At 45.9% G+C, this 24,931-nt stretch overlaps 1 protein-coding gene across 1 annotated transcript in view; it reads right to left on the reverse strand.

The window, feature by feature from the left end:
• CSMD2 (CUB and Sushi multiple domains 2) overlaps positions 1-24,931 on the reverse strand; it is a 540,846-nt gene that overhangs the window by 192,031 nt on the left and 323,884 nt on the right. The window contains 7 exon segments of the mRNA XM_042948549.1: positions 4,593-4,762; positions 9,528-9,716; positions 11,138-11,353; positions 17,834-17,950; positions 18,158-18,346; positions 19,120-19,307; positions 20,320-20,458. Of these exon segments, the coding sequence (XP_042804483.1) occupies positions 4,593-4,762; positions 9,528-9,716; positions 11,138-11,353; positions 17,834-17,950; positions 18,158-18,346; positions 19,120-19,307; positions 20,320-20,458 (1,208 nt within the window).

Here is a 24,931-nt window from a genome sequence, read left to right on the forward strand (position 1 = left end):
GATTGTTTCATAATCTCTACCTCATCTGTGACTGTGTTCCTTTTTCTGTTCCTAAAATTCTGTACCTGTGGCTTCTTTATTCTTTGATCAGCCCTGCAAGGTTTGTGTCTTTTATTAGTTATTTTTCAAGGAACCAGTTGGTTTTGCTGACAATTGCTCCTGTATTTTTAGCTGTATTTATTCTGTCATTTTTGACTTTAAGAATCTTAGTCTCTCTCTCCTACTTTCTTTGGACTTATTGTTATATTATCCAAGCTACCTAGATCCTTATTTATTTTTAATCTAGGTGATGTGTCGGAGACTAACAGAGATATATTAAAATCTTCCACCCTGACTTTAACTTTATTTTTGTTTTTTACCTTTCTAGCAGTTTTTATTTAATTTATTCGTGCTATGTTATTTGGCACATAAAGTTTTACTGTGGATTGATTGTACATTTTATTAACATAAAAGAATCCTCTTTTAAATTTCCTTATGAGACTTGAGAGAAATTCTTAAATTTATAACAAACTGATTTCATTTTTCTGTGCTTTACCATTTTTGTTCCTGGCCTCCATTCCATTTTTTAATTGGGTGATCCTGTTTTTCATCTCGATTTAATCTTTCCTCATCTTGGATTGCTCAGTTTTCATTACTGCCTATTTTTGTGTCATAAATATGATATTCTCTCAAATCCTGTTAAGAATACAAATTAGGAGCTTTTAAAGTTTTACTTCTTTGTTGCTTACAGAGGGGCAATTAGCTCACACTCTTCAGACCGGTTCCCTTCTTCTGATCTCTGGAATATTTATACATATCCCGTTAATTTTCTTGTTAGCACACCATCACAGAGGGAGAATAAAATAGGAGAATGGAAATGCCCAGTGGTGTCTAGAGGGGAACGGAGGAATTAGCGAGAAAAGGGCATAGCAGGAGTTCTCCTGCTCCTGGTGCTAAAGTATGCATGTGTGATTGTGGCAGCCTCTTTTCTGAAGAGCCTGACCACTTTTGTTAGGCATTGCCCTACTTTATCTGACTTGCTGACAGAAGCCAAGTCAAGCCCAGTGCGCCCTGCTGAGAGGGAATCGTGGCTCTGTGTGGTCTCTCACACCTAGCACACTTCTGGAAGAGCTAGTGGTATTGAGATCTGGTCCAGGCCAACAGTACATGGCATGTCCTTGGCTCCAGGCTCTGCTGCTCTGACTTAGGTGGCCTTAGATGTGATTTCCTTAAGGGTTTTGGCACTGAGTCCATGGGCAGGATTCACTTCAGGTACATGAATCATACTTTGATTAGGCCCTTTCTCAACGTGGGTTCTTTTTTGGATATTCCATTTGGTGAAAATTCTTTTAAGCTATATGTGAAATGTGCCCTTGCCTAATTTCCATGGGTGAGGGCGCTTTTCCCTGCATTTGTATCCTTTTAGTCATTTCAGTGGGGACCTGTGCGGGATGGTTTCATATACATATATACACATGTGTTTCATTTGCCATCTTCAGCTGGAGGGTATCTTTCCATACCATTGCAATTTAGAGGCCCTTCCTATCTTACTGAGGTCAGATCAAAATTTTGGTGGGGGCCAAAATAAAAGGAATCGGGTAATTAGGGGAGACAAGCTGAAGTATGTATAGGGGCGTGGTTTAAGGGATTTTCGGTAATTAAAGGTAAGACACAGATCAGGGGTCACAAATGCAAGTCAAGAGTCACTCCATGGGTCAGGATTACAAGACCATATGGAAAGATTGGAAGGTTGATCAGATGTATGATATATTATATCTTGGGCAATAAATAAGGAGGTGGAGGAGGTGACAGGTCAGGAGTTCCTTGGTGTGCACCGGGGTTTCTTTGCAGGGAAAGGCAAGGCCTCAGGGTGAGGAATTTGCCAGTGTTCCGGCAGATGGGTGAGTTCCAGCACAGCAAGGACAAGGTGTTCTTGGAGCTGACTGGTGTGCTGGGCTCCTCCTGCACACGTTCCTGTCGAGGACGACCAGAGTCACAGGCTGGCACAGCAGTGCCGCTACGGCTGACACGGGTGCACGGCCATTCTGGAGACTATTTGGGAAACCAAACTGTGGGTTTCTTTTAGTTCTGAAACAGTTTTGTACCTGTTCATGTCCCAGGTTCTCCCTCAGGAGGACCAGATTCTGAGGAAAAGAGAGCAGGAAGGGATGACACGAAGCCATCCCATCTCCCTTGGTGCCTTGCCCTCCCTTCCCCAGGTTCCATTCTATAGGAGTTATGGGGGGCTCAGGGTCCCATGAGTGGCCTTTCTGCCATGTCAGAGCCATAGCCCAGCCTTCTGAGGGGGACACTCAGAAGGCCTGGGCACAGCAGGAAGAAGGTCATCTGCAAGAAGGCGGAGCCCACTATTAGAAGGCTGGGTGGCAGGACCAGCTGGGCAGATGGCTCTAAGACAAAGTCTGAAGACTGGGAACATCCCCCAATAAAACAGGAATTCATCCTTCTCTCTCCACAGCCCTGCAGGACTACCTGGGGTCCTGCATCCTATACAAGTCCTCCCTGACCTCTGACCTGGGTTTTATGGCCTGTGTCTCTCCCTTCTTACCCTGAGTGCCTCAAAAAGTCTCTCTTCTCTCATTTGAGCTGCTCTCCTGATCCTAAGACACCACATGGACAGGGTAGTTGGGTGTGCACACCTGTTGACCATGTCTTAGGTGCTTCTTTGAATTTAGACCACCCTGGTGAAGAGGCTCAGGTAGCTGCCACTCCATGTGACCTCTGGCAGCCAAGGAGTCCTTCTGCTGATCCTATCAGGCCACACGCACAGAACTGCTGCTATATTCCCTTTAAAACCTGAAAATTATGTCTCCAGAATTCTTTTCACTGCAGGGTTGGCAATGACCTTCATGCAAGAAGGGCTCTGCATTTCACCAATTCCATCTGCAGCTCTGAAGAGAAGAAATCACCTTGGCCTTGCTGACCCCGGTTACATCCTCTGAAGATCTGGTGTTGATGATGAACAAATGGATGCAGAGAGGTGAGGTCTGGGGGATGCCTGAGGACATGGCCCTTGGAAATTATAAAGTCTTGTATATTGCTCACTTAAAAGGAGATGCACTGTTTTTCTGTCTGGGGAGCTCAGAGGTTGCAAAGTAGAGCTTAAGAAGCCAGTGACCAGGGTGGAGGCGCCTGGGTGGCTTGGTCAGTTAAGCATCTGACTTTAGCTCAGGTCATGATCTCATAGTTTGTGGGTTCGAGCCCTGCGTTGGGCTCTGTGCTGATAGCTCGGAGCCTGGAGCCTGCTTCGGATTATGTGTCTCCCTCTCTCTCTGCCCCTCCCTTGCTCGTGCTCTGTCTCTCTCTGTCTCTCAAAAATAAATAAATGTTAAAAAAAATTAAAAAAAAAAAAAGCCAGTGACTGTGCCCTGATCGCCCTGGGCTGCTTCACATATTCTATTTCAGGCATACCCGGTCCCAACTGGTCACCTCATGGGTTCAAGGATAATCAGTGTAGAGTGAGAAACACCCTCCAAATGCATGTGCACACCCACACCCACACCCACTCACGTACCCCAGCAAACACATGCCTTAGAGAATGAGTCAAGAATATCATCTCTGCTTAAAAAGCACAGTACATTCATCATATCCAGAGAGAATCCTAAGGGATGGGGATCACTTAATGTTTTCTCTTTGGATTTTTCAGAGTAGTGACCTCTGATTGTTTCTCATGTCAAGACTTCTCTGGCTATGGGGAATAAAACTGTATTAGGATAAGTTAAAAAAGTTTCTTCGCATTGGATGAAAATGGACAACTCTGTGTGAGGTTTTCCTTATAATCCATTTTAATAAGGCAGCTCTTTGACAAATTCTCCAGAGTCCATGCTTTGATTACACACATACACACCATACATTACTGGAGATACACATTAATCACATACACACAAAGAAATACAAATTGTATGTGTGCTCAGTGTCATAACAATCCATAATCAAGCACCGTCACTTCTTTAAATCCACTTTCTTTAACCCTGCTGCCACACATGGCCAGCACCATGGCATACTGAGCTGCTGAAACAGCCCTGCTAGTCTACAGAAACATATCCTCAAGACATACCCAGATGCACATGCACAAAATACACTGAGACAAGTCTGCACAAACACTGGTCCCTTGAACCAAGCAAACACATAGACTCAGATTCACACACACGTGGAAATGTATATATGAAGGATCTACATCCACAAACACGTATCTACACAAATGCACATGCACATACACACGCACACATGCACAATCTATGAGCTCTTCACTATCCAGCATGATGGTCAGAGTCACGATGAAAAACCTGACCCAATGGCCACTCCAACTGAATTTATTATTATTATTATTATTTATCATGCAGTCAACCCGTACTCTACCACCTATGTATTTGAGAACAGTCAAGTCCTAAGCAAACTCTAAAGTCACATTCTTAGACCTTCACGGACCGTTCTGTTTTGGGTTCTCACTTTCTCCCAGGCAAGTGAGGACAATATCCTGGAACTCAGGAGGGAAGAAGAAAGCTTGGGTCATTCACACAGAGAGAAACAAGTAGGTGCTGAGCACACTTTTGTATACCGTAACTCACATCCTCTATGAAATCTATCAGTTTTACCTTGAGGACATCTCCTTCAGACAGTTCAAATGTCCTGGCTTTCAGCTGAATGCCCTTCCCCGGCTGGGTCTGGATGGAGTAGATGCATTCATGGTTGTTATTGTAGTTCACAGGAAAGTTGGGGGACAGCAATGTACCCTGAGTGCCCGTGACTGAATTCCCACACTCAGCTGGAAAGAGAATCACAATAATCACAGATTAACCCCCATCAGCCACATGTGGAAAACAACTTACAGCGCTGGAGAACCTCACAAAGATGGCACGTTGTTTGCCTATCTGCCCGAATGCCTGTTTCTCTGTCCATTTGCCTGCCGGCCTATAGGACTGCATATCAAAGTTTTTTAAAAGTATCTGCCCATCTGTAGGCATTTTAAAGAAATTCTGCCCAATTTCTTTCTCTGTCTTATTCTGTGTGTCTGTTTCTCATTGGCAAGAATAGAGATTACCCCACCAGGCATCCTGTACTTTCTTAGTGGCATGAGGCAGCCCTTCTCCACACCTGCTCATACAGTATCACAGCAGCAGAATGATTGAGGAGGATGGCAGGGAGGATGGGGGTGGTCAAGTGAGGAGAGACGGCAGGATAGAAACTCAGAGGGGCGAAAACTGAGTAAGTATTGCTAGCATCCTCCAAACTTTACAAGGATTATTTCAATCATTAGTCACAACAACCAACCCCATAAGGTGGGCATAATTATCATCCCTGTTTTAAAAATAAAGGATCTGGTACTTAACCATTTAGATCAATTCTCTCCATTCACCGAGAGGAGGGGGCTGAGAGCCCAACCCTCCTGGTCCTGGAATTTTAGGCCGCTGAGGCTTTGGAAAAGGTTTTAGCATAGACCCACTGAAACCCTGTTTCATTTGACAGCTAATGAATTCACACCTTCCTCCTGAAGTCTTTTCCTCCTCCTCCAGAATGAGTCATTCTTTCCCCATTACTCCCATATCTTTATTTATAGCAGTCACCACATTTTACTTCACCTATTTGTTAACATTTCCGTCTCCTCCACTGTCGATCCTCTGGGATGTGGTCACATTTCTCTATGCCCAACACCTACTCAGTGCCAGGGTAGGGCAGGCATGAGCAGATGAAAGGGGAGATAGCTCGGTGGCAGGGCAGGGCTGCAGAAACCTGCAATTATCTCTCTCGGGTGTTTAATAGTTGTAGATCCCCTCCCTGCGCTTCCCTATATCAGAGTGCCTACCATATTGCACCCTGATTGCTTCTTACTTGCTGGCATCTTCCACCTAAACTGTGAGTTACTTGAGGGCTCGGGTCATGCTTAATGAATCTATGAACTTCCAAGGCTCAGCCCAGATTGTCTGTAAAATAAATATTTGCCAAATGAATGAATGAATGAATATGGAGGACACTGACCTCAGAAGATGTACCATCCTAAAAATAATTAGGTTCCAGAAGGATGTAAATACAAGTCCAGATGGCAGGCACATTATTTGTCTGGACATATGGAGAATTTGGAGCATGTCTTGAATCTCTGGGGTTGACGGTAGCAAGTCTGCTTTCTCCAAACTATCCCTCAGTGTCCCTATTCTAGGCACAGTATTTGCTGGAAGGGCTCGGAGGTCAACCAATGGGCCACCGACCAATGCACCACCTAGTTAACCCTAATTGTCCTAAGCGTGAAGTGTACTGGGCCAAGGCAGTGTAGATGGAACTTGTGATACAGAGTTGAGCCTCTTGTGGTCTTGGTTTATATTCTTGTGTCCCTCAGGCTGCTCCTTAGACCTTTGAAGACCATGTCTGTGTTCTACAACAGGCCCTTAGTTTTTCAATGGGCCCTACTCCCTGGGTTCTGTCCAGTTCAGGACAGCTTCAGTTTCCTAGTTTACATAAGCCATTACTATGAATTAAATGTTCACGATCCTGTGCCAAATCCGTATGTTGAAGCCTTAATCTATAATGTGATGGTATTTGGAGGTGCGGCCCTTGGCATGTGATTGGGATTAGTGACCGTATAAGATGAAGAACTGACCAGAGCCCTGTCTCTGTCTTGTAAGGATACAGCAAAAAGGTTGCCTCCCGCAAGCTAGGAGAGGACCTTCACTAGACATTGAATCTCCTGGCACCTTCCATCTTGGGTGGCTTGGGCTCCAGAACCATGAGAAATAAATATTTAGTGTTTAAGCCACCCATGGTATTTTCCTTATAGCAGCCTGAACTGACCAAGACAGCCACCATTTGTCTTAGAGCCTGTTTGCAAAGTATCCAAATATGCACAATGAATGTGCTGAGCTGGGGCAAAAAACTAAAGCAATAGCAGTGGACAGGCACCCCATGTACATTTTCTGGGTGCCCTGAGATGAGGGCAGGGATTTGGGGAGGGGGTGCTGAAGGCTTTTAGCCATGTTATTATTACTCAGTCATATCACATGGGCAGCACTCTTAAGCAGCTCTCCATTGTTTCTGGGGTGAAGCATTACTCCCCTCCATCTAGGGAGAGGCCTGTGGAGCAGTGAGATGAGCATGAACAGCCAAGTTATACCAACACTCTGAACCTCTTCATCTGCCTTCATCTGGGCAATAATAGCATCTGTATAAGACTATAGAGAATAAATACATGAGATTTTATGATAAAATAAGTGACCATATGAGGATTGGTCAGCATATAGTAGGCCCTCAACAAGTGTTATTCCTCCTCTCTTTCCCCATCTATCCCAGGTGAATCTACGTGGCTTACCTGATTCCATCTGGAGCCTTAACTGCCTGTGCTCTGGGACTGGCAGACAGCCCAAGAAGCTTCTTGGGAAGTGTGCATTAGCTGCCCAGTGTTCACGGCACCCTCGTTATTCCTGATGCCTCTTGCCCTCTGCCTAGTTCCTAAATTTGGCTTCCCTTAAGCATGGGCTTTGGCATGTTATGGGACACCTTTCCTGGTCTTGGCTTCCAGCACAACTGCTCTGTGCTCATCTCTGCCTCAGCATGCCCCTCTCCTCTTGCCCACCACCCAACACCTTTATGAGGAGGGACACAGAGCTGGTAGCTTCAGATGGGGCCAGTCCTTGGCTGACCACCAGAGCCTGACTCCCTGCCAGGGCTTTTGTCTTGGGCACCGGGGAGGGTACAGGAAGGTAGAGGGACAAGACATTTGCTTCTGGGAGAATTTCCAAAGTAACAGGGGAGGTGAGCAGATGCACTGAAAAGCCAAACACAAGTATAAATGGAAACAAACTGTGCCGGAGAAACAAACAGTCATATGCACAGGAAAGTCCTGCCACTGACTGAGGCATCTGCGACTTCTGTCGTCCCCATCAGGAGAGGTCTCATTAAGGGCAGGGGCTGTGTCTTATCCATCAGTCTGGGGCTCTGGAGGCAGAGGGTTTGCTCTTCTCCATCACACCAGGGCTCCCAAGGACAGAGACATGTCTCCTGCTGCAGATTGGGTCCTCTGGAGTCAGGGCTGTCTCTTCCACATCAAGTTCAAGGGTCCCTGAGGTCAGGGGCTGTGTCACCCTATCACACCATGAATTAGAGCCCAGAGCTGTTCATCTCCTTCACAGCTGGGAATGTTTCCTGGTAACACTGTGTGGGTTAAGTTATCCAATTTACACCCACAGTGCATGTAGCAACTGGGAGCATCCTCAGGGTGGGCTTTCCCATGATACCTCCAGCCTGAGGCTCTGTTGCAGGGCTGGTGGTAATTAGAGGTGATTATAATTGCCGTGCATTATTAATAACACACGAAACAGAAGACAAATGTAATAATGAAAATATTGTGAGATGTCATGAACAAACAGTAATTGGAATAATAAGTTAAAGAATGAGTTTATGTAATGAGATCAATGAGGCAAGAGCTTAAGGAGTGTGTGCATCTGTGGTCCTGAATAATCCCATTCAAGAAAGATTTCCCCCAGAATTACTTAGCTGAGGATGTTTTCCTGGAGAAGGAATGAGTTTCTGGTAGCTGGAGAAAAATTGAATGTACATGGGGGAATGTGTAGGTCTGAATGTGTGTGCTTCAATGTGTGCCCGGGTCAGGGTGCGTGGATGCTGTTGGTGGGGGGGGGGGGGGGGGGTAGTTACAGGAGAAAGGATAAACTCTGGGATTATTTAATGGATCCAAATGGAATTTTGCATCCATGTGTCTTCAGGTTTGCTCTCTGAGATTGTGAGAGGTTATTGGTTATTGATAGATAACAATAAAAAGGTTATTGGCAGAATGATGATAATTATACAGCACCCCATTGGGTTTATGTAAATTATGTCATCTAAACTGGAATAAAGCCTGTGAGTTGAACATTGTTATCTCTGTTTTAGAAATGAGGAAGCTGAGGCTGAGGGGGTTTGGTGGCCTGCCTAAGATCTAACAGCTGGGAAGTGGCTGAGCAGAGACCCGACCTTGAACCTGTGTGACCATACAGGCCCAGCCAGGCCCATCTTGCCAGCCTGTTTACAATTGTCCTCTGCAGAGCCCCAGTCTCCACGGGGATGTCTCAGGCAAGGCTGACCTCAGGGCTCCTGTTTCAGTCAGTCACTGCTGCTTCCAGCTACGGGGTATATTGGGGGTTCATGCGAGATTTCACAGGATGCATGGGTTCTATGCTAACAGCTAGCATGGTAAGCACACCACTATCTAGCCTGTGTTCCATCCAGCCCTGTGTGGCAAGCGCTGAGCAAGCAGAGCCATCAACTTTATAAACGAGGGCCAGCCAGCAATTGTCCCTGCTCCCTGGGCTATCATCCTACTTCTCTCCACCCCTGGAGCCTGGAGCTCTGAAGAGCCTCCAGAGCCTGGCAAGGAGCTCAAGCCTCCCACCCAACGCCCCACTGCAGGCAAGAGTGTGTGCTCAGGCAGTCCTCAAACCCAGGCCTATTGGCCTTTTGGCCCATATGTGTTTCACTACCTCATACCAATCGACTAAAGTTTGGCCCACCCCATTAGTGAAGCAAAATGAAAGCACGTGACCACCTACCAACACACCTTGGCAGAGGCGAACTCCACAGGCGCCGTCTGCCCCCCAGGCACGTGATGCGGGCTGTGCCCTCCAGACGGTACCCGGGGAAGCAGGAGAAGGTCAAGGTGTCGCCTACGCCAAACTGTAAGCCCTTCCGGATGCTGTAGGCTGGGACCTCAGGCTCTTCGCAGGGCTCCAAGTCATATTCTGGAAAAGCAGCAGGAGAGCTGGGGTCAGACACAGAATATGGAAACATATAGACACAAACAGTGGGAGTAAGGAGCCAGAGATAAAGACAGAGATACAGAATATATGCACACTGACCCACAAAAGGTAAAGAGAATAGAAGAGAGACCCCAAGATGAAAAGGGGTGAGAGAGACATACAGTGAGGTGAGGAACACAGCGCTTTGGGCTGTGGGAATGCCTCATACTGCAAGCAGAGAGAGGACACAGTGTTTCTGGAAACATGCTTCCTGGGAGTATTTATGAAGTTCCTCATGACTTGACCCTTCCCTCCTCTGTCCCTTCATCTCCATATTAACCCCAGGCCTCAGGGCTTGAAGACTTTCCAGCCTCTCTCTCCCTAGGCACTGACCCAGATAAATTCAATCTGCTTGGTTCTAGAGGGTCAGAATGTATGACCCAGCCGAAGGCAACTTACACCCGGAGAAAGAATCCAAATGCTTCACTCAAAGCTATGTTGGTAACGTTGACACTTGAGGCAGATGGCAAGCATGATGGGGTGGCATTTATCAGCCAGGGATCTGCCCAATACTTCTAGTGGTGGCACAGAAGTGACAATTTCAATTGTTCCCCAAGGGTATCTCCCTCTGGGACACAGTCCCTGGGGCTCTATTTGGTAAAGAGAAGGAGGGTCTCTTAGATGGGAGGAGACACAGTGGCTGGATATGTCCCACTGGCCAGACTGGCCCAGGCACATGGCAGGTGGCTTCTGCTGGAGGGACAGCATGGGATTAAGCTGGCCATGTCCCAGTTCCTAGAGGCCATATATCTCTTTCCTGTCCTGGGGAAATCCATGTGATGAGAAGGGGGTTCTGGGAAGCAATGGCACAAGAGTGGTGGGAGTAATTGGGACAAGAAGAATGAAGGGTTCTCTTTTCTCCCTGAATACTAAATTAAAGAGCTTTCTTTTCAGGGTTCCTAAACACAAAGATAAATATCTATTGCTACTAAATTAGCATTGGTGAAGAAGTCCCCAAACGATACTCAAATACTCCAATATGTTAATTTCAAATGCCCTTCTTACTTTTTTTTTTTTTAATTGCTGGGATTGTGAAACAGTGGAAGTGAAATCAGGAGAAGAATCAGGAGTTACTAGGGTAGGAAGGGACCTCTTAGTCCAACCAGTTGGGTAGGTGATTTTCAGAGTGAATCTTAAACACCTTCAGGGAAGGAGAGTCCCCCAAAAACCCGCTTCCCAGCCCATTACAGGGAGGTCTGTCCTTGTGTCTAACCCAGCTATCTTTTGCTGCAGCAGTGAGGTCATTCTCCCAGAGATCGGAAAGTGGATCGATATCCATGGGCTGGGAAGACCAGAGGCTGGCAGCAGAGGGAGAGGCAGAATGTTCTGCCATCATTTCCCCCAGGGGACCTGACATGCTTTACCTGCAAAGGTGATGTTGAATCCTTCATAGGACATGGAGAAATCGGAGATGAAGCGGACCTGGGCAGTGAAGTTGCCATAGAGTCCAGCGCTGATGGGGGCTGGCAACCTTGAGCCGGTCAGCTGCCTCAGGGGCTGGGAGAAGCTGCCATTCTCAGTGATGAGGAGGTAGTCGTGGCCACTCTCCAGGTGGAAGGTGTGGAATGTGAAGAACACACCTGCCAAGAGACCGGAAGGGTCCAGGTGACAAAGTGAGATGGCTGAAGCAGCCCAGATGCAAGACAGGATCTGCATAAACATTTGTGAATGTGTATCAATGAGTAGGACCGCGAGCATGCACTAATCGATACATACGGGTGAACTGGAATGAATGCACCCAAATGAACCAGAACACGCCGCTGTCCATAAGTCAGGGAGAAGGACAACTGCTTTATGGCCGTCAAATTTGAAAGGGAGACTTATGGCTAGATCCATGAGAATGCCTCATAGCCTTTTTTCATTCACTGATTCACTCACTAATTTTCAACAAGTATTTGTATATTTGATGGGTGCTTCCTATTGGCTGGGATCCAGGGTCAGGTAGGTGCAAGGGGATATGATATACAAGACATTAAACAAGTAGCTAGGGGTTAAGCTACTTGTAGCTACTTCTAAACTACTAAGCTACTAAGTAGCTCGGTTGGTTAAGTGTCTGACTTTGGCTCAGGTCATGATCTCACAGTTCGTGAGCTCGAGCCGTGTGTCAGGATCTGTGCTGACAACTCAGAGCCTGGAGCCTGCTTCGGATTCTGTCTCCCTCTCTCTGCCCCTCCCCTTCTTGTGCTCTGTCTCTCTATCAAAAATAAATAAACAAAAAAAATAAGCTACAGTTCAGAGTGACATGCTATATTGAACATAGTTCAGAATGTGCTAGGGGCAGACTGGAAAGCACTAAAGAAAAACAATAATATTCACTAAAGTTTCAGCACTAAGTATCTGTGTGTCACCAAGCCATGTGTTTTAGTTGCCCTGTAGCCGGTCCCTATCGATTGGAAGAGAAGATATGAAACCCAGTTAATCCCACCAATGACATAAGTATGATTATTTTCATCTCCATTTGACACCCAAGGAAACTGAAGCACAAAGAGATAAAGTCACTTGTCCAGGGTCAGCCAGCTGGCAGGTGGCAGAGCTGGGATCTGAAGTGCAGTTTGGCTGTAGGGGTTGACCGAGAAGGTTTTAGCTTCTCAAACTATAGAGAGAGAGCAGGCAGTAATAACAGTGGCCAGGTGGTGAGGCAGGTCAGGTGGTGAGAAAGATGGGGTGGCAGGATCTTAACACCCAAAGCAACTCTTGAACTCATCCAGATGGCAGTTGTGTGTGGGTGGGTGTGTGTGTACATGCATGCCCACCCACACGTCAGCGTGCCTATGGGAATACATGCCTTGGATGTGCTAAGGGCAGGTGCTTGGGTAGACTAGGGGGGCTGGGTCCACCTGCTATTAAAAGTCCATGGACCAGTAGCATGGGCATCGCCCAAAAGCTTGTTAGAAATGCAGAATCTCAGTCTCTACCACAGAGCTTCCGAATGAGAATGTGCATGCTAACAAGATGCCCAAGAGATTTGTAGGCACATAAAAGTTTGAGGAATACTTCTCTAGATAATTACTGACAGGCTTTTGATAAATGATGGTTGGATCCAAGCTCTTCATTCTAAAACAGTTTAGATGTTTTCATATTTTTGCTTCTCTGTTGACAGGAGCTGGTGACCCCAGAGTATTTGGGATTCTATGGGGGTGGGTGGGCAGGGGAAACAGAGCCCCACAGAGGTGGTAGAGCCAGGCATGCAGCTTGTAATGCCCTGTGCCCAGACAACTGAGATGCATCTATTTATTTCCTCAAAGAAGCAGATCCTAAGCACATACTAAGTGCCAGGCCTGAGCTAAGCCCTGAGAAAAATCTCCCAGTTTAGTGGAGGAGACAGACACATCAATAGTGAGAGTCCAGAATGGGGGCATAGAAGAAGAGTGGCAATTACGCCTGGAGGGTTGGGGAGACTTCTTTGGCATGAGGGATGTGAGCGTTTTGGAGACACACAGGTATGTGTGCCCACGTGTATCCTATACTCTCAATACATTAACATGTGTGCACATGAGAAACCATTCTCAGTCTACAGAGTTTGGGAAAAGGCTTGGTGGAATATATGTCCTTTCCTCTGGGCTAGAGCACGGGTTGGGCGGAGAGTGGGTCAGACACAGCAGAGGGAGTCAAGAGTTGATTAAGCACTAAGCCCCACGCTCTGTTCTTTAGCGTGCACACACAGCCCCTCCATAGGAATAAACATTTGGCTGGCATTCTAAGGATGAGTAAACAACTGAGACGGAGCCCCTAGGTCTCCCAGCTGTGCTGATTGCTTGGGGCTCTTTTGGCCATTGTGAGGAAATGAAGACATTGTCACAGGGACAGAGAGGCCCCATGTTGGGGCTTGAATCCAGATTTGGTGTGATGGATGCACACACAAACCAATACTTGACCGGAGTCACCATGCAGGAGCCTATGACAGATGTGGATACCATGCCGAAGCACACATTCAGAGCTGTGGAAAAGGCATGGGCTTTGAGGGGGCGGTGGCGACAGACCTAGATCAACAGCCCGTCCACCAGCTAGAGGGTCTGGGCCAGTTGTTCAGCACGTCCTGAGTTCTAGTCTCCTCCACTCTAACATGCGGGTGATAGCATCTCCTCATAGATGACATTTAATTCTTGGAGCGAGGCATGACTGGGCTGGCAGATGCAAAGCCCACAGCATGGTGCCTGGCACATAGTAGGTGCTCTCTTTGCTCAACTCATCTCTCAGGCAGCTTTAATGGTTAAAAAAATGTCAGTTCCAGGGTCTCAGCAAGGGCACGTTCTTTGGACTCCTGAATTGGCCGTTCCCTTTGGCTGGGAAATCGAATAATTCTGAATTTCACACAGGTTAGAGTTTCCCCAGCTGTTCCTCTGTCTGCTGAAGATCAATCAGAGTCAGTGACCTAATGGATCTGTTAACCTGAGACACTCTTACAGGCACTGCCCTCTGGAGAAGGGTCTTGGTTCAGTTTAATTCAATTCATATAAATATTTCTTGAGTTCCTGATGTGCCAGGCATAGAGCCAGAACCTGGGGAAGCTGCAGGAAACAAGGAAGGCAGACATGTCTCTCAAAGATCTGAGAGTCTTCAGGGGGAGACAGAAAATGGAGCTGCACGTTGTGTACTGTGTGGCAAAGTATGAGAGCTGGGAAGTACAGGATCATGTGGGAGCCCATGGAGGGGAACCCAACTCACACTCAGGGCTGGAGAAAGGGGGTCAGGAAGGCTCATTAAAGGAAGTGAGTTCAGAAGATGAAGAGCTGGCCACACAAGAGGGTTGGTGGAGACGGTGCAGGGGGAGAAAGTGTTCCAGAGAGAAGAAAATCATTTCAATGCACAAAGCTCTAGAGGACAATGAAAGCCTGGGAAGCTTCAGGAACTGAAAGAGTTTCAGTGTAGCTAGAAGGTAGTGTCTACAGGGCTCTGAAGGAGGCTGAGAGAGGTGAGCAAGGGCTATAGGATCATGCCAGCTATTTTACAATTTAGAGCTCCATGCTAAGGGTTTGGTGAAGCCTTTAAATGCTTCTAAGGAAGAAGTGACCTTGCCATACATCAGTGACCCCTTGTTGATTCTCTGCCTGGAACGCCTTTCATCCTGGCTGATTTTTGCTCGTCCTTGAAGACTGGCCTAAGTCTCAACCCCAGGACGCCTACCTAACCAAGCTCTAGGCTGGCCTCTGGATGTTTCCCGCCCCTATCTGCTCTTAGCCGTGGTACATTAGACTGTCTGTCTCTACCACTAGACTATAACCTTCGTGAAGGCAGCAAAGCCAGAGTGGCTTGTTCTTCTGGGTTTTCCTAGCACCCAGTGTAAGTTCAAGTATAAAATAAGCATTTATTAAGTATTTGTTTAATTGCATTGACTTCTAGGCAAAGACACACATAGAAAGCCAAGGGGAAACACACAGCCCTATAAATTACAGGGGGTTGTTCCTCTAGGGATCACGAGGGGCTACCTTTCTTTCCCTCTTGATACCATGGAGGAGCTCCTGGCTCCTGCAGTGGCCAATGCTGGCCCAGACCTGGTGGAAACAGCTCTGCAGGATGAACAAGGACTCTGTTCCTCTCCTCAGGAACAATACTGTGGGGAGAAGGGGACAACGGGCCCTCTGACTGCCCTGACTGCCTGGAGGGTCCAGTCTTCCCAAGAAGCTCCATGTCATCCTAACCCCAGCTAGTCAGGCCTATTAAAGGCAAGAGTGAAAGAAAGCACTTAAGTACACATGGTGGGACTTTACTTTTCTTTCAAATTTTCTTTCTTTATACAAATAGTATAGTTTACATGTAATACATGTTTATTGTTCAAAACTAGAAAAAAATGAGAAGATAAAAATAAGAGAGTAATAGCACTAACATCTTGGGATAGATCTTTCCAGACACTTTTCTATGCATATATCCTTGTTTATTTTTTATAAACTGAATATATTCTTTTGGGAAACATCTCTTTCGACTTAACAACATATTGCAACTACCTCTGTGGGTCTTCAAATATTCTTTCACATTATGCCTTTTAGAGGCTGCACATATAATGCAATAATTATACACAGGTACCCTATGTTTATTTAACATTTCCTTATTGATGGACATTTGAGTAGCTAACTAATCTTCCAAGTAACAAAGTGTTTTAGGAGGTGTCCTTGTAGCTGAATCTTGATGTACTGTTGTACTTATTTTTTTTCCATATAAATTCCGAAAGAGGAATTGCTGGGTCCAAAGGCATGTATATTTTGAAGGCTTTCGATTCACATCACAGAACCATTATCCAGAAAGTGTCAACCATTTCACACAATGTCAGCTTTGAAGAAGAGTAGTTGTGTCTCTACAACGTCTCCCACACTGTTATGATTTTCTCTGCTGACTTGAAAAAAGACATGGTGTTTAATTACTGGTTCAGTTTTCCTTTCTTTAATTATGAGTGGGGTCAATGTCCTTTCATTTCTCTTTCTTGTATCATGAAGCACTTATTGCTTTGCTTATTTTACAGGTGTAGGGACCAGGTATATTCTCCTTAAAGATTTTTAGGAGCTCTTTGATGCATCAGGTTGGTAATCTTTATTTGATTATACACGTTGAAACTAATTTTGTCCACTTACTATCTGAATTTTTTATGGCTTATTTTTACATAAATCCATTTAAAGTTTTATTTAATCAAATATTAAATAGTTTTTGCATTTATGGATTCTGCTTTCAGTGTTACTCTTTATAGTACATCTCTACCTGAGGTTAGATTTTCATGTTCTTCTAGTACTGGAATTCATGTGGTTAAATGTATGAGGTCTGTTTGCTTCTTTTCTTTTTTTCCCCAAGTGTTTAAGCCTACTGTTTTAAAACCATTTATTAAATAATCCATCCTCTCTTCAATGGATTGGAAATGACACTTTAATTATATACTACAAACTGTCTCTTTCTCACACACACACAGGACTGTGCGTGTGTATGCGTGCACAAACTCTCTCACACACACACTCACTCACACACATACACAAAGGAATCTACTTCTGGACCTTTATATTCCCCCATTGATATGTGTGTCCACGCCAACACTCATACCACATCATTAAAATTATTTTAGCCGATAACAACACTTTAATATCTGGAAGAGTTACTCTTCTTTTAAAAAATTTTCTTGGCTTTTCTACATGTTAACTCTTCCGGACAGAGGTTCTTATTCAACAGCATGCATCAGAATTACTAGTGAAGTGTTCTAAAATCAAAGATGCTTATTTTCCACCTCCAATGTAGAGAATCAAAATCTCCAGGGTGCAGTCTAAGCATTAATATATTTGCTGAAGTGCAGAGGGGTTAAGAACCATGACTCTGGATGAACTTCAGAATAAGCTCTGAGGGTAGAAGCCATGTCTGCCTGGTTACTGCTTATTCCCAGCCCCAGTGTCTGCAACATGGGTGGCATTCCATCAATATTTGTTGAATCAAAGACTATATTATTTACTGTTTATTTTTAACCAGAACTCCTAAGTTGAACATGGGTTTCCAAAGATCATTCATGGTAGGAAAGTTGAGGTAACACTCCAGCCTGGTGAGGAATATGAAAACATGGCATCTGAGGAACAGTTGAGCTATGTAAGAAAAGGATCACTGGGTCCAGTTTCTGAAGGGGGGACATGGGGAAAGGGAGTAGGTGTATTCTATGTTCCTCTAGGACACAGAACAAGGAAAAATTTTCAGGAATACTTAAAAAGCTATTAGGAGGGGTCAGACCCATCAAAAAATGACAGCAGGTGCCCATCTGCTAAATGGGTTGGCCACCTTCCCACCACTGGGGGTGTTTAGGCAGATGGTGTGGTGCCATCTTGTAGAAAGCAACTCAAGAAGATTCCTGCATTAGGTAGGGTGATCTCTATGATCTCTTCTGGCATGGGGATTTCAGATTCTTAAAAATATTTATTGAATGAATTCTGTTGATTCAAAGAGATATGAAGCTTCTGGGAGTTTCCTTGCTGATGAGAAAAATTCAGACAAGTCCTGTGGTCACTACATAGGGAGATCCCCATGGAGGTCACGTCGACCTGGGGAACATGGAGCCCTGACCAGGTCACATCCCAATACTTGCTATAGGCCTAACCACTCACCCTTGCCATGTGATGTTTCGATAATCCAGGTGCAGTTCAAGTTGTTGGGGTAGAAGTCGGGAAACCCTGGTGACAAGATGGTCCCACTGGAGCCTTGAATGAAGCCACCACAGAGTGCTACGAGAGTGAAGAACGTGGTCAAAGACTGGAGTGGCTTGGGGAGCACCCCCACCCCAACCAATATTCCTGGGAACTTGGGAGCCATCTCCTCTCCACCCCCAGCCCTCACTGATGGAGTGGGAGAGTCAGTGCCCCTGCCAGCTCCTTTTTTTCATGGCAGGAAAGGAATCCACTACCTAAGCACCCCCATACAGTGTATCTCACCTTCACAGCTGGGCAGGGCCCGGCTCCACTGGAAGTTAGGCTCACATTCCAGGGGCTCCCCATCACTTAATGTGTAGCCTGAGTCACAGCTGAAGGTTACCAGAGCACCCACATAGAAGTCATTTCCATGGCGCTGCCCATTTACAGGGATCCCTGGATCCAGACAATGGTCTGACTGCAGTGTTATAGCTGGAAAAGAGAGCCCACAGCTGGAACAGACAGCTCACCATCACCATAGAGAGACCCCAGCTGGCTCACAAAGGGAAGGAGGAGAGAGCCCTGATTTACAGAAAGTTGAAGCTGCTATTTACCCATGCATCAAGCGTGGCTGTCAATATCTGCTGAGAGGGTATTTAAAGACCTGTCTGTCAGAGAAAACAAGTTGGTTCTATTATTTGTTCATTCATTCATTCATTCATTCATTCATTTAATTAACATAAGTTGAGTGTCCACTATGGTTTAGACACCACACTAAGTCTTAGGGATACAAACATGAGTAAGAAAATGAGGCTTTCCTCATGGCGCTCTCAATTGTGACTTTCTATGTTGGTCTACAAAGAATGGAAGGGACAACCATCTTCTTCAACTGAGGCACCAGAGATGGATGCAGAAGGTGATGAGGGAGGGTGAGGGTGAGCAGGAGATGCCATCACCTTTTAACCTCACGATCCTCAAAGACTCTGTCCCCAGAGAGCCCGGCACAGTGGCACCCAACCACCTGCTCGCAGAGGAAGCCTTGTGGTGTGTAGATCATCAGCTTTCATTGTTTCCAAAGGCTCCCCTCTAAGCTCCCATGGGCTCTGACAGAGGCTGAGAGCAAGGGAGTGCCCCCTCCCCTAGGAGCACAGCCTAACAGAAAGCCACGGGGATGGGGCTAAGCTGGAGGCCCACTGCTGGAACAGTCCTGGGTCCTTTCACCCACTGGAGAGCACCTTGTCATCTGCTTCCCTGCCAAGACTCACTTTCATAGCGGAGCTGGAAGCCGATGTCTGAGTGACTCTTGTCGGTAGAGAAGAGGAGGTAGAGGTAGTTGCTGGTGCTGATGAGGAACTGGGGAACCTGGGTCCCATGGTAAACCCCGATCAAGGGCGCTGAGTATGTCCGTCCATCTCGAACTTCCAGAGTATCATAGTTGACCTCGGTTTTAAATCTGCCAAAGATGGAAATGTAGACTTCTTGAGAAACTCGAGGTTTATTAATTTGCAAATGACAAAAGGCCCTGCCTGACCCAGGGCTTCAGGACAATCAGATTTTGGCTGGCTGGGACATTTAAATACAATAGTGATACAGAAGGGCCTTCTCTACTGCATTTAGCCCCTCCCCCTCCTACCATGGCTAGGCAGCTCTCTTAGTCCTCCTTGTGGCCTGGACCAAGACTACTTATCTTAAGACCTAGAGGTGCAATGACTAGACTCATGGGGGTCAGAAGGATCTAGGCCAGAATTCAGTAAACTATAGCCCAGGGCCAAATCTGTTCTCTAGCCTATTTTTGGACGGCCTAAGAGCTAAGAATGGTTTTTAACATTTATATAGAGGTATGTTTTTAAAAAGTAAAAAATATGCAACAGATAACCACAAGTGACCTACAAAACCTAAAATATTTACTATTGGGCTCTCACGGAAAAGTCTGAGCACTGCCGTTCTAGGCTGGGGATGCTCTGTACAGAAGAAGTTTGTCTTCAAACCTGGGTGACTACTTTCTCTACCCAACGGAAGCACCTTGGGTGGGAGGGGGAAGTGGGGGCATCTGAGCAGGATTTGGGTCAGAGGTCAGGAAGGCTGCCCTCCCATATTGCAAATTTCAGAGTTCTGCTCTTCAGATGCCAATGACTGCTTCAATGACTGGTGGGTCTATCTCCCATTCTCCCTCCTTGGGGGTAAGGGAGCCAGAGAGGCTCTGACATCCCAAGTGATACCCGCACCTTCTGCTCACCCCTCTGGTCATAAACAGCACAAACCCCACTACTGAGGTGGGACCAAGGCCAAGGGCAAAGCCAGTGTGGTCTGTCCCCACTCCCCAGGGCAATTTGCTCCAGTGTTCTCTGGCTTGGCTGACATTTCAGCATCGGTGCTGGTCCTTGTCCCTCAACCCCAGGTGCCCTCCCACACCACTCCTTAGAAGACCCCCTTGCTGCTGCCTCCAAGGTTGTGGGTGCAGGTACCTGTCAAAGGTGATTTTGATGGGGTAGCCTGGCTGGGCTTCGATCACCCAGGCACAGCTCAGAGCATCCTTGTAGAAGCCAGGCCAGCCTGGAGATAGGATGGTGCCACTGGGTGAAGTCAGATGACCACCGCAGGGAGCTGGGGGACAGAAGGGAGAGAAGGAGTTTTCTTGAGGGGACAAGTGAACAAACAGATAAAAACTCTCTCTATAAAACATATCTGCCAACAAGTATTGTTTTGGTTTTTATGGAGACTTACGTAAACTATATAAGCTGTGAGTTCTGTCTATTGGGATCTTTATAGATACGGCCCACTTACATCATTTGGACTTTTATTAAAGGCCGGAGGGGAGAAATAAAAATAATCCTTTAAACAAAGTCCTCTGCCATTCTGGAGGGGCTGAAGTACAGCTGATATTTGGGTCACACTGGTTTTTCACTTTGTTCCTCGCTCAATCAGCAGGCTTGTGGCAAAGGCAGAGACCAGGCAATCTTCTCATGCCTGGCGTGGTCTGGCACTGGGCAATGGGCAGACCCCAACGCTAGGCTTGGAGCACCAGCACAACCTGTTCTACTATAAGCTCCATGAGGGCAGGGACCTTATTAATGGTCTAATACAAGTTGGGATCCCCAGCATTTAGCCTAGAGCTTGGCACACAGTTATCAGTGATTGCTGCTTGAATGAATAAATGAATGGATGGAAGGTTCATGGCAGGTGGCTCCACAAGACACTGCGTGGTCCAGACACGCCTCTGATCCTGCCACGCCTGTTATCTCAGTCCTTTGGTCTCTCTCTGCCCATCCCTCAGCGTCCCGTCCCCATCCGCCTCACCACTGCCTCTCCTGCCTCCAGACTCTTGGTCCTTGTGGTGCTCCTTAGAGCTACTCCAGTCTTCCTCCTTCAGGCACGTGGTCAGCTTTCGTCACCCACCCCTTTTCAAGCTATGCTAGGCCACGTGACTGCTTTGCCCAGTAAAGTGAGGACAGAAGCAGCACGTGTCATGCCCACGGGGAACCTTTAGGAACCGGTGCACGGTTTGCAGTTTCCTGCCTCAGTGACTGTGACAGCGTGTCAAGATCGAAGTCCCTCCAAGCTGGGCCTTTAAGCGACTCTGAGGGGTAGAGCCACTGATGACCAGTGTCAAACATGCAGCTCAGGTAGTCTGTGTGAGATAGAAACTCCTGTTTTCAAGCCACTGAGATTTAGAGGTTGTATGTCAGTGCAGTCTAACCTAGCCCACCCAGACTAATACACATGCCTCCCCAGGACTACAACTAACACCCACGCTGTGGCCACTGTCGCCACCACTGCCACTCACGAGCTCACACGGACAGTCACGTTCATTCCTCATAAAACACAAACCCTGTAAGGGTGGCGCTATTATCCTCTGCATTTTACAGCTAAGAGAGAGTTATGGATGTTAAGCAACCAGCCCTGTGTTAGCAAGAACTAGAGCCTGGATTCAGACCTAGGAAGACAGCATAAATCCAGAGATCCTAAGCTAAGCAGGCTCCCGGTTTTAAAAGAACCTCTGCTTCCTTTGGAATCCCTTGCTATGAAGCTATCAGATGCCAAAAATGCCCTGAACAGGACCAGGAAGGAAATAAAAAGCTATCCACACTTGTATCTCTGCAATATTGTATATGTTTATCTCTAGGTAATCAGTCTCATAAAACATGGTCAAATATACACCTTTCCTTCTCTCAATTCTATAAACTTCTTGGAAACATCTAAAAATAATTGTCAAGAATTCTTCATAGAATGTTACATTAGGAAGTTTAATTAACATGAGATATAATAACGATAATAATCGCACTAGAAGTAGAAACCCATGCCAATGACTTACGATGCTACTTCATGTGTATTATCTCATTGAAAGGCACACGACATTTACACAGTTATTATGCCTATTTTACAGAGGAGAAAACTAAGGCTAAGTAGGCTAAAAGATGAGATCAAGAACTAATGGAGTCAGAGCTGGGATTTCACTTCAAGACCTCTGTCTCTAAATCCCCCTGCGGCACATAATGGTAGACAGCTGTAAGTGGCAGGAATGAGCTCACGGGGATTGAGAGTTTATTGTGTGTCAGGGCTTAACGTGGATTATTCTTGTGACAACTGCAACACTAAAAGACAGATACTACTGTTATCCTCATTTTATAGGTGGGGATTATCACCCCATTTTCAGTTAAGTTGAGGCTTGGAGAAACTTAAGTAGGAATATAGCATTTATACCAAATACCAAGAGAGTAAAGTGCAACATGAGGATTGTCACTTCTTGGGGAATCCCAGTTTTCCGGATCCATCCTTGCACCTCCCTGAACCTGCGAATGTGTTCCCCTGTTTCTCTGATGGACACACGAGACCTTGGAGGTGGAGGGGAGTGGGCCTACTGTTCCATCCCTGGGGTCTCCATGCAGGTATTAGCCTCAGCAGAAGCTGGGACTCTAGCTTCAATTCAGCAAGGGCCCTGCCTCTTGGGTTGTGGATTGTAATATCCTCACTCTCCAGAAAGCTGTAGCTCACACAGCCACTTCGGGGCACAAATCTCAACAAAACCCTATCTGAAACAGGGAAACCCAAATCCTGCCTTTGCTAGTCACCACTTTGTGTTTTTCCGCTGTGTTGTTTCAATGTTTTGGCTGGTTCACCTCTTCTTCTGCCCATGTGATGCTCAGATGACCTCTCTATGCATTCAGTCCTTCACACCCACTGGTTCATTTTCACATGCCAGGGTGACAGGTGCCAGGCACAGAGGAGGCGGGGGAGGGCTCCTGAATGCAATGTGTCTTTAACATTTGAAAAGACGCTCAGTCTCAGTCTAACAAAATAGATACTAAAACTACAATGAGAAATGACTTCTCATCCATAAGATAGGCAAAACCCAAATTTAATGACATGTGAGGCTAAGGGAAACCTGGTACTCTAGCACCTTGCTGGTGGAAATGCAAAATAGCACAACCCCCGGGAAGTGAAATTTGGGAATGTCTAGCAAAACTCTTATGTGTTCGCTCTCTGACCCAGCAGTTCTCCTAGAACTCTATCCCAAAGATACACTTGCAAACTATGACGTGTATACATACAAGGGCTATACAAGGCAGCACTATCTGTGATAGCAAAGGAGTGGAAAGGGCCCAAATGTTCAGCAACGGGGAGCAGACTGAATGAACTGGGGTATCAACAAGATGTACGATGCAGCTGTGAGCAAGCATGAGGAATATTCTATATAATGCCAGGGAGTGGTCCCCAGAATATATTAGCAAGTGAATAAAAAGCAAGGTAAAGAGGTTAAAAAGTAATTGTATGATTCCATTTAGCTAAGAGAGGGGAGGGACACACACACACACACACACACACACACACACTCACTCATGTTAACAATCGATGAAAGAGTAAGCCAAAAACTCATGATTATCTATGGAGAGGAGGAGGAAAGGGGGTAGAGAAGAAAGGGGTAAAAGCTAGATTTTCTCAGAACATACCTTCTTTTAGGGGTTTAACTTTGGAACTGTGTAACTGTTTTTTCACCACTAAAAAGAAAGACTTAAAGTTGATAAGTGGTTTCTCAAAACTCAACAACAGAGTAAACGAAATGAATACGGTACGGGGTCACTTGCTAGCACCATCACCACAGGGAGAAACTAGCGAAAGAGATTTTAGAGCGCTGTCCATCCCTAGTAGGATCCCGGAATGAGAGGAATTGCAAGTAAAACAACTTAAACCATCTGCAGTGATCACATTGCTGTTGCCAGTGGTGGTAGTTCAATTCCGAGACTCTTGAGTATGTGTTAGGGAATGAGAAATGACGCTGGTGTTGTAGGGAGCCGGAATTTTCAGCAGGAATGAGAGCAGGTCCTGATATGACATCAAGAAAGTGAAAAAGTAAGTGTTCTTACATCTGAAATGAAATGAGCCCATTATGCATTTTATGTTTAAAAAATGATTCTTTAGCTCTGTTCATTGAAAAGCCTTAGAGACGAGGGCCTACTCAATAGTAATAATTATGCCTGGTGCCCAGACTCTTAAGTATCATTTTCCACTAAAAAAGGGACCAGGGCTCCTTGGAGAAATGGCTGATTCCAGGTGAGGGACAGAAAATGTTCAAGATGAGGTTGGGCCACTTTCAAAAGCCTCCCACTGGCCGATGGGACAATTTGAGCATCGGTTAGAATAATAATTGCAGTGGATTTAAATACATAAAATATGTTCAAATCCACTGGACTGTAATGATATTTTAAAATGTTCAACTTTAGAAGATGTCAGGGAATCAGCTCATTGATATAAAAACTGCTAAAAAAAGGAAAATAATTAAGTTTTTCTCCTGCCTTTCCTTTATGAACTGTACCTCAGGGTAACCAAATAGTTGATGAGGGTGAGTTTTCTTTAAGTATTCCAGCTTATAAAAGATGAAATGATAGCATGTAGGCATTCTGCACTCCCCAGACAAGGGCCACTGATGGCTCCTAACATCCTCAAATGAGAGACAACCAGACATTTGCGCCTCTGATGGTGGCACAGAGCCCTGCCCGTAAAATATTCCGGTCAAAAAATGGAACCTAAATCTGATTAGGTTTGTAAGTCCTACTGCCAACTAAAGGAAATATAAGAGAC

This window comes from Panthera leo, chromosome C1 (genome assembly GCF_018350215.1).
Source record: "Panthera leo isolate Ple1 chromosome C1, P.leo_Ple1_pat1.1, whole genome shotgun sequence".
NCBI classification, from domain to species: domain Eukaryota; kingdom Metazoa; phylum Chordata; class Mammalia; order Carnivora; family Felidae; genus Panthera; species Panthera leo.